Source organism: Triticum urartu, chromosome 4A (genome assembly GCF_056163025.1).
Source record: "Triticum urartu cultivar PI428250 chromosome 4A, HENAU_Tu73, whole genome shotgun sequence".
NCBI lineage: Eukaryota > Viridiplantae > Streptophyta > Magnoliopsida > Poales > Poaceae > Triticum > Triticum urartu.
Window position 1 is genome coordinate 453,806,872 of NC_141876.1, and position 12,642 is coordinate 453,819,513.

The following is a 12,642-nucleotide window of genomic DNA, read 5'->3' on the forward strand; positions in this document are numbered from 1 at the left end:
TGCAACATCTTCATTAAGACTACCAAAAAATTGTTCTTTCATAACAAGATTTAACAAAGCGGCAATAATATCACAAGTCTCCGCACTAGCGACGGGGGAGCAATCAGAGTACTAATAAAATCATTACTATTAGTATTGGAAAATCACATAATTTTGTATTTTCTTGCGACATTGTGGCTACGTAAACAAGATAACAAGCAAGCAAACAAGAAAAAGGCAAACAAAAAATATTTTTGTATTTTTGTAAAACTATTTTTAGAAGTGGGGGATATGAAAACGAGAGGCAAATGGCAAATAATGTCAATGCAAGGAGATGAAAGTTTATGCGTAGGTACTTGATAGATGTTGATGATGTCTCCCCAGCAACGACGCAGAAATTCTTCCTGCTACTTGTGAACTGCGTTGGGATTTCCCCGAAGAGGAGAGGATGATACAGTACAATAGAGATAAGTATTTCCCTCAGTTAAGAACCAAGGTTATCAATCCAATAGGAGAACCAAGCAACAACTCATTAGCAGCACCTGCACACAAACAACAAATCCTTGCAACCCAACGCGAACAAGGGGTTGTCAATCCCTTCACGGTTACAAGCAAGATTAAATTGTATGGTATTTGATGGATAGATCGGACAAAAAGAAAAAAAGAAAAACACAGCAAGGTATTTTTGGTTTTTATATATGATAAAAGATAGACCCGGTGGCCATAGTTTTCACTAGAGGCTTCTATTTTCAAAATAGCATACGGTGGGTAAACAAATTACTGTTGGGCAATTGATAGAAAAGCAAATAATTATGACAATTTCCAAGGCAATGATCATATATATAGGCATCACGTCCGAGACAAGTAGACCAACTCATGCCTGCATCTACTATTATTACTCCACACATCGACCGCTATCCAGCATGCATCTAGTGTATTAAGTTCATAAAAAACAGAGTAACGCCTTAAGCAAGATGACATGATGTAGACAAGATAAACTCATATATGAATAAACCCATTTTTTTAACCTTAATAGCAACAATACATACATGTCATATCCCCTTCTGTCACTGGGATCACCGCAAGATCGAACCCATTAGAAAGCGCCTCTCCTATTGCAAGATAAATCAATCTAGTTGGCCAAAAAAATCAATAGATCGGAGAGAAATGTGAAGCTATGACAATCATACATAAAAGAGTTCAGAGAAAACTCAAATAATATTCATGGATAGATCTGATCAGAAACTCACAATTCATCGGATCCCAACAAACACATTGCAAAAAGTGATTACATCGGATAGAACTCCAAGAACATCAGGGAGAACATTGTATTGAAGATAAAAGAGAGAGAAGAAGCCATCTAGCTACTAACTATGGACCAGTAGGTCTTTGGTAAAATACTCACGCATCATTGGAAGGGCAACAAGGATGATGTAGAGCCCCTCTGTGATCGAATCACCCTTCGGCAAAGTACCAGAAAAGGCGTCCAGATGGGATCTGTCAAGAACAGGAACTTGCGGAGGCGGAAAAAGTATTTCATGGACTCCACTGTTGAATTCCCGATTTTACAGAATTAATAGAGGCAGAGTTAGGTCAAATGGAGCCACGTGGGCCCCACAAGCCACCAGGGCACGCCCTACCCCCTGGGCGCGCCCTGGTGCCTCGTGGGCCACTTCTCCATCTTCTCATCCCCTCCCGAAGCTTCCAAGGTCTCTTATTGCCAGAAAAAATATCTCCAAAAAGTTTCATGGCATTTGGACTTCGTTTGGTACTGATGTTTTGAAAAAACAAAAACAGGCAAAAAAATAGCAACTGGCACTGGGCACTAAGTTAATAGGTTAGTCCCAAAAAATAATATATAATTGCTTAAAAGTGTATATAAAACATCCAAGCATGGAACAATCAAAAATTATAGATACGTTGGAGATGTATCATACCTTGGCCCGGTAGGCCGCGATAACCTTGTGTGCCCGAGTTGTTTTATAGGTGTCGTTGTCCCCGTTTGGGACATTTGCATTTTAGTTTTTGCCACGACGTGGTCAGCCATGGAAGTGGCGGATGTCATGCGGTGACATCGGGCCCACCCAAGACAGAGTCCAAAGGGGAGTTTGTCGGAGTGGCCGGGAGAGTGTCATGCAATAGATTGGTTTTTTCGAAATATCGTTGGTCCACCCGAGTGGGAGCACGAGGCCATGAGTTTCGTAGTGTGGGTAAAGTGTACTAACCTCTACAAAGCGTATAATCTATCGATAGCCGCACCCTCGGTTATGGGCCCGGTTCGTAGTAGGTCACACTATGGGTCAACAGTAATAATAATCTGAATAATAAAAAACCCCGGTTCGATGAGGAAAGAAGTTGGTTGATCTTTATGTGGCCATGTGATGATGACGATGGTATCGTTGATACCAAAGTTAGTTGATTTGTATGGGGTCATGCGATGATCACTGGTAAAGATCGAGCTCCTTGTGGTCATGTGATGATCACTATGGTATTTTTAATACCAAGCTTGGTTGATCCCGAGGTGATCGTGTGATGTTCCTAATGGTAAGTTGATATCTATGATGGTTACGAGGTAACCTACGAAAAGAGTAAGTTGGTCCATGATATCTTCAACATGCTAGTGCTAGCATCATCATGTTCATATCATGAGTAACATGTACATGCCATGCTCATATCATACTGTTCTAGTTGTATCATGCTCAACATTAACTAACCGTAAATGCCATGTATTGTTTGTCTTGATTGCTTTGGTTGTTGTGAGCTTGTGAGTACATTCAAAGTACTCACCTAGCGTGTCATGCCAGATTGCAGGTCATGCCGTGATTGATTGCTTGTCAAGGAGTCCGATTTTATGCGCTAGGATGCATTGCAGCTAGAGTCGTCCCTACGGAGTAGAGTTCCTCACCTCGTCATTGTTCCACCACTGGAAGTTATTTCGCTACTATGAGTTGTTCCCCCGCTAGCATAGAACTACTTGAGCAGGCGTAGTGTTGCCATGCTGACGATCCTTTGTAATATCAGAAACCCTTGTACTCATATCCTTTGTAATAAGAGTTGATTTGTTCTATGCCAAGCAGTGTCGTATTCCAGAAGACTTGATTTCTGGGCTAGAATACGGGGTGTTCCGATCTCTCTAAGTCAGGGTGCCAAAGCTAGTCACCATTTTTTGCAACTGACAACCGGGTAGCATCGGAGGCATGCTAGAATAACTATCACCCTGGGGTACCGGCAAAAAAGCTACAACCATTGATGGTAAATGAGCAACCTCCGTTTGGGTTTGCTGGAACCAGCGGCTAGGATGATACAAGCAGGGACATCATGTCATTTTTTTCCAGGAAAGCCGGCAGGTGGATTTTTTGCCGGAACTATGTTTTTCTTTTGTTGGAACCAAACCCAATCTTTTCTACTGCCTTCTTTCGATTTTGCTAGAACCATCTCAAAATTTGCTACCACCGTCTTCTAATTTTGCTGGTAGTAGCCCAATTTTTTGCTATACCACCATCTTTTAGTTTTGCTGGAACCAGCACACATTCGTTTTTTGCTATGTCAGCTTTGGCTACGAGCGATGCTATCGCCGCCGCCATCGTCGTTTAATGTTGCAACTAGGGGTGGGCAACACCTGCGAGGAATAGTGTCGTGGTTGGCGCTGTAGAGACCACCGTGCTTGCAACAGGGAGGCGATATTGCAACGGGGTGAACATACTTTTGGTTTTTATGATTTTGACAATGAAGTGCTTTGACCGTGATCGTCGGGGGCGGCCGGCCCCGCCGCCTGACACAAGGGAGTGGAACGTGTGCTACGCCACGTGGGGGAAAGAGGGGCGACCCCCATGGCTTGTGCTCTTGTGTTTTCACATGCTAAGAGAAGGGGCGAGGAGAGGATGGAGAACCAAGCATCGAACAGCCACGCGCGTGAGGATCTGACGGCCGAAATTTGGGCTGGTCGACCGGCGCCTATCAGTGGCTGACATAAAAGCTATTTTCCTTTCTAGAGAACGGATGTCATCAGGTGGAGTGATTATCACGGGCGCCTCTATGTCTCGCTTCACGCGAGACAGAGGGAACCCTCGCTGAAGGGTGGCACAAGTTGGGGCGGCCAAGGCGCGCGGGAACTACAACCTCGTTTTTTGTTTTGCTTTTTTCACATTTTTTGTTTTCTTTTTTTTGCTTTTTTACTTTTGTTTATACTTCCAAATATTCTAAATAAATATATTACAAAGATCACTCTACAAAAAACATTTGAAAAATATTGACCAAGCATTTGAGAAATGTTAAATGTGTATAGAGAAAATGTTTATCATGTATACAAAAATGTATAAAAAATGTCTATGAAACAATTTAATCATGTATTTAAAAATGTTAATTGAGTATTCGGGAAAATGTTGAACATGTGTTTGAAAAATATAAATCAAGCATTCGGCAAATGCTAAATGCGTATAGAAAAATATTTACCATGTATGAGAAAAATGATGACAAAACTGATGATGTATATAAAAATGTTAATCAAGCATTTGAAAAAAATGTTGAACGAGTTTTTGAAAAATGTTAATCAAGCATGTTAAATGTGTATAGAGACTATGTTGACCATGTATTAAGAAATGATGGAAAAGTTAGATCATGTATAAAAATGTTAATCAAACATTTGAAAAAAAATGTTGAACAACTATTTGAAAAATGTTAATCAAGCATTTGGAAAATGCTAAATACATTTAGAAAAATGATGACCATGTGTTAAAAAATGTTCATATTGCATTTAATAAATGTTAATTAAGCAGTTGAAAAATGTTGACCATGTATTACAAAATGTAGTCTTATATTTGAAAAATGTTAATCAAACATTTTAAAATGTTTAAAAGTGTGTATAGAAAAATGTTTTGACCATGTATTCAAAAAAATAATCTTGTATTTTAAAAAATTTAATCAAGCATTTGAAATTCAATTGTTTAAAATATGTATAGCAAAACAAATGTATTAAAATAAAATAAAATTTTAGTGGAAGAATGTTAAAATGTTGTTGTCCCATACAAAAAATGTAGAATGAAAATGAAAATAATGAAGAAAACCAAAAAAATAATGAAAACCGGGAAAGAAACAAAATAATCAAAAGAGAAAAATAAAATAAAATAAAACGAAGAAGCAAATGCAAAAGGAATGGAAGAAGAATGACAAACATGGCAGAAGAAAAAAAGAAAAGAAACAAAATAAAACGAGAAAAAGAAAGAAAAAACCCGGAGAAAACAAATAAAACAGAAGAAAGAAAGAAACTCTGCTCTTCAAGTGGTCCGCGCCCAAGTAGTATTACACGGTCTCAATGACCGCGTATTGGCAAGCTGCGCTACATTAGGACGGGGAGGTCTTGGGATCAAATCCTCGCGGGTTCCCTTTTTTTTTACCTTTTTCCTTCCCTCGCCCGCGAGTGCTGAAGGGTCGACCCCTTACTGTAGCGCTCGACACAAGAGATCCTTTCGTCTCGCTTGATGCGGGATATAGCACCCGCGGGCTCTTTAAGGTTGCCGGTTCGACCCCATAAGCTACCATTTTTCGTACGAATGATTTCTTTGTACTACTATTGACTAACAGATGGTTTCGAATGGTCATGAAGACGCATACTATGCAAGCCAGCGTGTCAAGCCGCTGTAAGCAGGCCGCGTGCAATGCTGGTACGCCATGTGCATATGTCAACACAAAAATGATGACACGTCAACACAATTAACGTCTACGAACAACAAGTGCATTGTATTGCACGCCAAAGCCAAGTTTTTGAGCCATTTTTATATTCTACAATCGCAAGCATCAAAGCAAACATTCATGGCAAGTTCAAGCACTAGTGATGCATTTAGTGGCGGAATCAGGCTTAGAGAAACTGTGGATATAGCCCTAGGTCTAGTTACACACCCCTTATAATTACTTTTTACAAAGTATAGAAAATCATGAAAATTCATCGGTCAATCTAGGTCAGCCCTAGGCGCAATCGTCTGCTACCTCCACCTCTGCGTGCATTTACCTCTGATTTTACATGGTTTACAACTCTTCCTTCATGCTGATGCGATCGTGTGCATTAGTACTTAATAGTTGATTTGCAGTAGTGTATCATATCAAAATGACTCTTCAATCTACTTTCTCTGTAAACTAATATCAGACATACTAAATCACTAATGTAGTGGTTAAAACATTTTATATTACAGACGAAGTATCTTTTTTGTAATAATAAACTACTTGGTGTGGTAGTGTACTACACCTATAAGTGCCTAAGAGCAACTCTAGCAGACCCCGTAAAAGCCGCGAACCCGCAAAATTTCAGTGAGTATGCGGGCTCGGCCTAATTTTCCGGCCAGAATAGAGCCCGCATACTCGCCCGACCCATAAAAAAAATTGCCGCGGCCCGTAAACCGCACTCCCCGACCACTATATCTACGGTTTCGCGGCGCGTTTGCGGGTCGAAACCCTATCCCCAGCCGCCACCGAGCCACGCAATTCCCCACCCCCCTTCTCAACATTTCTCGTCGCCGGCGACCCCCTTCCGCCTCCAGCCGCCATGTGGGGCCGCATGTTGAGCTCCAGACGCGGCTCCGGCAGCAGCTCCGGCGGTTGCAGCGACCCCGAGCGTGAGCGGCGCGTCCGGTCGGACGGCGCGAGGAAGCGCGGGGCGAGGAAGTGGACCAACCGCGGCCTCTCGCCGCCGCCGAGCTTCCGCGTCCGCGAGACGGACGAGTACGATCATCGGCACGGCCGTACCCTGTCCTCTGCCACGTCCTTCTCCTCCGCGGCGAGATCTTCCTATGTCGGGAGCTCCTCCTCTTCCGGCGCGGGCCTTCTCCCCGTGAAGAGGGAGTGGTCGGAGGAGCCGGAGGAGCCAGAGGACTTCGAGTTCGTCCCTGTCAAGGAGCTCGGCCGCCGCGAAGTCGTCGGGCCGGAGGACTTCGTCGCCGACGTCGACGCGGTTGCGGCCGCCATTGCCGAGCGGAGCGTGCGCAAAGAGGCGGAGCGCCGGCGCCACCACGAGGAGCTCGAAAACCTCCAGTTCCGGCAGGCGGTCGCGGCCAACCTCGCCTCCAAGGAGAAGGACGACGAGTGGCGGCGCATCCGCGAGGAGCAGAGGGCGAAGTACATCGCCCTCGGCAGCTCCGACGAGGAGGATTAAGCTCCTCCACGGCGTCGTCCATGGCCGCGAGCTCGCCGCCGTGAGATCCCCCCACCCCCTTCTAGTACTAGTACTGATGTAATATTTAGTATGAACTAGTGTTTGTAGTGATCATGTAAAATATATGTAGTACGTGATGAACTACTCGTGTTCAGGAGGTGCAATTTCTCCCGCGAAACTATTTTTTTAAATTATGGAGTTTCATCTATGGTTTCTGTTCGGCCGCACTAATTCTCGACCCGCAAATGAGATTTTCGTAAAACTGCAAACGCATTTTGCGGGTCGAGATTGCATGACCCCTTCAAGACCACGTATCCACTAGCTATAATTTTGCATGTACCGAGCTACCTAACAGCCTCCCTCGCCTGTCATGCGCTTGGAAATGGTCTCCAGCTTTGAACTTACAACCATGGAAAGTCAAACATGTCTCCTATATGGATGTAAAAAAGAAACCTGTCTCATATATGTATAACTAACTAAACTCTTCTTTTTGTTCATTTTGTTCTTCGTCTTCCAGAAGTTTTAAGCTGAAAAATCAAAATGATTGATATGGGCCTAGGAAGATACCGGAAAATGATCACGAAAATCCACATATGACAAATGGGGAGATGTAGCGAAGTCCATGTCGGTCAACAGCATCCTCATACTCTAGTGAAAAGGTCTTGCTGACCATTGACACAATGACGCGACCTTTTGCATGCCAAGAAGACTTCTGATCGGGAATATCTCCAGCAAAATCGGAGCCTAGCATATATGTACGCGAGAAATGAATTGCAAAGGTGATGAAGTCAATGTTCTCTGGACCATGCTAACTAAACCATAATTGGGTGATCACCAACACACTTACTGTAAGTATCTTATCATCCACGCACAACTTGTTGGGGAACTCTCAGTTGGCTTTCTAATATCCAACCTTATACTATAATATTACACAGAAATGAGGTCTTAGTGGCCTCCGTGCTCGGAGCAAACCCCTTGAATGTTCAATTTCGCATGGCTTTAATTGATGATAGAGTAAAATGCATGGACTGTCCTAATTCGTTCACCAAAGTTTTGACTGGATCCTAATTTTTTCAAAATGGTCCTAAATCTTTTGATATTGTTCATCCTAGGTCCTAAATTCGTTTGACCAGCGCTGACCTGCCTACGTGGCGCTTTGACCATGGCCACATGACTAGGAGAACCCAGAAGGAGTAATGAACGGTCATACATATTTGAAAAAAAGTCCTCGAACATTAATTTGTTCACAGTCGCATCCCCTTTCCTCTCCCCCACCCCTATGTGGCAAAACCGAAAGCGAGCGACAGTGGCAGCACTGCTCCGGTGAGAAGCAGAGGTCATCAGCAGCGGTAGTCCGATAGCGTCGGCCACTAGGATGTGCCAAAGACGCTAGGAATAATCCATCATCTGTCGTGTCCATCGCCGTGCATGTGCATGTAGGGGCGCTCGCACACCCACTGAAGACGAGTGAGGCAGTAGGGGCGTTCGTCGTCTCCTTTGGCGTGACCGCACCATGACCAAGCGACGGGACTCACCGGAGCCGAGGAGGAGAAGAGCTGCGGCGGCGGGGATGGGCGGATCCAACCGCAGGGCACCCGATCTGGCCGATGACGCAAGGGTTCCGGCGGACAGTGTCCAGATCGGCGACAAGAGAGCTCGGGCATTCGTCCATGGAGGTTCATGCGCTGGGAGAGATAGGGAGATGAGAGACCGGGAGTGAGGAAGAGGTGAAGGAAAGAACATGTGGAAGGGGGAGTTGTAAGGCACTGGGGTGCAGCAGCTGCTGCCGACGGCGGGAGGAGGCGAGCTCTGGCTTGGGCTGGTCGTGATGGGAGGCACGCGCGGTCGGGGACATGGCACCAACGGTAGCCTCCCCGATGGTAGCGGCGGTACAAGAGGAGCTACTACTGGCGATGGAGACGGCGTTGCCAAGGTTAGGCTGCACCGAATGACTTTTTCTTGTGGCGCTTGACTGCAGACGAGCTTGCGCTGGCGAACATGGCGATGAAGCGCCGACAGAGAGAAGAGAATTGTCTAGAGGACATAGGGAGCGGGGTTGGGAAGCATAAATATTATAAGGGCTAATTTGCATAAATATCCAGCCGCCGTTGGACCTTCTGTCTACATGGGCAGGGTCAAAGCGCCACGCTGACACGTCAGGTGTGGTCAAAGAGATGAGGACCTCGGATGAATAACTTCAAAAGATTTATGACTCAGACATGCATTTTGAAAGAATTAAAATCGATTCAATGCTTTGGTGAAAGAATTAGGACCGTGCATGCATCTTACTCTTGATGATAAATGGACAACATGACTTCATTTAGTGTGATAGATTGATGTACGCAGATGTATTTCAATGGAGACTGAGTATCGTTGATGTCTTCATCGTCAAAGCCATGTATGCGAAAATCATTAATTCTAAGCCTGTTTAGTATAATATGTATGCGAAAAGCGATGTACTATGACACATAATGTGAAAAGCGATGTATGCGAAAATCATTAATTCTAAACTGTGACGGAGGAAGTATCATGTGTTAGTATCATAAATGACTTTACTTATTGTCATGCATGACACATAGTAGCACATCATTTTGGTGGCTTTTGTTTGGGCTTTAGCTAGAGATTCTTGGATTCTAGCCCATGCAAATCCGAGTCTCAAACAAACATTTGGATTTTCACATTAGCTATCTAGAATCAGTTCTGGAAAATGCACTACACGCAGCCGGAAGCTGGAATCATCGATTTTGCTAATTCCCGATCTGCCACTTACCCAGATTGAAAAATACACTTACCCGCAAAAAAAAAGATTGAAAAATACACCAAGTTCTCCCCATTAATACGATGAAAATGCCACCGCACCCCAATTTTCTGCACTGACAGTTCTTCTCCACCTGGTCTTTCTTCCCCAACCGACCGCATTCAGAAGATAGAACAGAGATGGCGATGGCTCTCTAGGTTCGGCCACTGCCACCTTCGTCCGGGCACCTCTGCCCCTCCACTACGAGCTCCGTTGTCTGTCCGTTCTGTAGCTCCGACAACGAGCAAACAAACAGACAAATTCTGATTTATGAGAATCCAAATCTACAGCTGATTTGCAGGAATTCATAGCCGCAGTGATTTTCAGGAATTCGTAGCCCAAACAAAAGGGACCTTGAGATGATTCGGTATCATGATGTGATACTGAACTCTTTTTTTCTTTATTTAGTTATATGTCATCTCATAAAAAAAATGCACAGTAGGCATGCATGGACTACCTATGATACTCTCATTAAGGGCAGTCTAATTTGAAAGTGTTCATATGATTTTTGTAGAAGGAGGTCATTCTTACTATATTATGACAAAACAAAACTGGCAGGGTATTAAAAAACATGTCAGGACTTTGTGTACGAATTTATTAATCAAGCGATTAGTTAGCAGTATGTCCTGTCTAGTTAGACATCTAGTCACTCTAGCCTTCCAAAAACTCTGCCAAACTTGTCCAAGAAATCACGCTGGCTGGTACATACTTACGTACCAGCAAAACTGCAACTGATTTTCTGTTGACTACGAGCACGTTTGTTCTTCTGCGTTCCAAGAAGACATATCGATCTCGATCGCGTGGAAGAAAATACTCCACGTAAGCCTGTCCTCTATATATACCAATGTATGCTCCATCTCAACTTGGAAGATATATTGCCAGATCACAGCGATCTCGCGGCCGGTGTTTCACTCTCCTCGCTGCTTATTTCCATCACATACATAACTGACTTTCCGTGTGCTCTGCTCTCCTATACGCCATGGACTACAGCAACGAGGCCACGATCACCGCCGCGGCGCAACCTTACGGCCGCTCCATGTCGCCGCCGTCGCGCGTGTCGTCGTGCTCGCCGCCCCCTGTATTCCCGCTGATGGGGAACGCGCCGTCGTCGCCGCCGACCATCGTCCTCAGCCCGTGCGCGGCGTGCAAGGTCCTCCGCCGCCGCTGCGCCGACGGCTGCATGCTGGCGCCCTACTTCCCGCCGACCGGGCCCGCCAAGTTCACCACCGCCCACCGCGTCTTCGGTGCCAGCAACATCATCAAGCTCCTCCAGGTTCGTATGGAGCACATTTTAGTTTGACATACGTGACGTGCGCTGCATACCGCGCGTGCGTGCAAGTGCTGTGTTGATGCGGATTCTGCATGGATCGGTGCAGGATTTGCCGGAGAGCTCGCGGGCAGACGCGGTGAGCAGCATGGTGTACGAGGCGGAGGCGCGGCTGCGGGACCCAGTGTACGGGTGCGCCGGGACGGTGTGCCGGCTGCAGAAGGAAGCCAACGAGCTCAAGGTGGACCTGGCGCGGGCGCAGGCCGACCTCCTAAGCATCCAGGCACAGCACGCCAACCTCCTCGCCCTCGTCTGCGTCGAGTTTGCTGCCAATCACCGAGGCGACCAGCAGCTGCACCAACCACCGCCACTGGGCGACCAGCTGAACGGCATCGGTGGTAGCGGCGGCGGCGCCATGTACCAACCGCTATACGACTCGGACTTCGACTCCGCGCCGTGGGAAGAGGCCCGGCAGCTCTGGACCTGAGCATGCCGGCTACGGCGCTTAATCACTAGAAGTACACGTAGTACTATACATATTAGTACGTAGATACAAAATACTAGTGTTGTACACTAGATGTTCAACGGCAATGACTTCGTCTTTTGGTGAGTCACCTTGGATCTAAATATCAGTGACGAAGCCGCGTCGAGTTCGGGTAAGGAGATGATCCGTCATTTTTTTTATGTCTACTACGATGGTGCTAGAGGCATATGAGGGGCGATGGTGTGAAGCTACAGGATTTATTCGGTCTTGATTGTAATTTTTTTCTTGGCTGATGTTTCTCTTCGTGCAAAGAAGGCCGGGGTGCTGCTGTTTTTCCTGTCTTGTCAAGTTAATATGTACATGATTTGTATTACGATTTTTATAATAAACACATATTATCATGAAAAGAAAATTACTCGGCCGCTAGGTCACAAACTCACAATAGTGGATGGTGTACATGGACACATTGTGGATATTGATCCTCTGCAACCGCCACGATTTGCGCTGTACCCGGCAGATACTCCTGTTCGTCCAATGGGATCGATATGATATATGCATGTGTTTTTGAATTCAAATCTCGTTCCCATATTGTTATTTAAAATCCGCGATGAACATAATTCTGTTCTGGTACACGAAACGTTGACGACCGTACACGTGTGACGTATCGGCTGAGTTACTGTAATTAGCAGGCGTTCACGAGTTTTAGCTATTGCCAAACGAACTGAATTTAGGTATAAGCTGACAATGTTACAACCGCACTGCATTGGCACTCTCTAGTTTCTACTAGTGGTACTGTTGGCTAGAAGTATCGAACTCGTACGGTTCAGTTGCGACTTGCAAGCTTGAGTACCACCTAACCTGATTACCGGATGCAAAATATCGCGGGTCATCAAATTAGCATATAATCCCTGTTCGGGCTAAACAGCACTCATGTGATCGAACACATCGAAGACAAGAGTATACTGAAAAACATG

The 12,642-nt window shown here is 45.2% G+C and overlaps 1 protein-coding gene and 1 pseudogene across 1 annotated transcript; one reads left to right on the forward strand and one right to left on the reverse strand.

Annotated features, from left to right (window-relative positions):
* Positions 1-6,390: 6,390 nt before the first annotated feature.
* Positions 6,391-7,089, reverse strand: LOC147976143 (uncharacterized; annotated as a pseudogene).
* Positions 7,090-10,788: 3,699 nt separating this feature from the next.
* On the forward strand, positions 10,789-12,073 carry LOC125553952 (LOB domain-containing protein 1). Its single transcript, XM_048717593.2, has 2 exons — positions 10,789-11,190; positions 11,294-12,073. The coding sequence occupies exons 1-2, from the start codon at positions 10,897-10,899 to the stop codon at positions 11,669-11,671; spliced, it is 672 nt and encodes a 223-aa protein (XP_048573550.2). The 5' UTR covers positions 10,789-10,896; the 3' UTR covers positions 11,672-12,073.
* Positions 12,074-12,642: the final 569 nt, after the last annotated feature.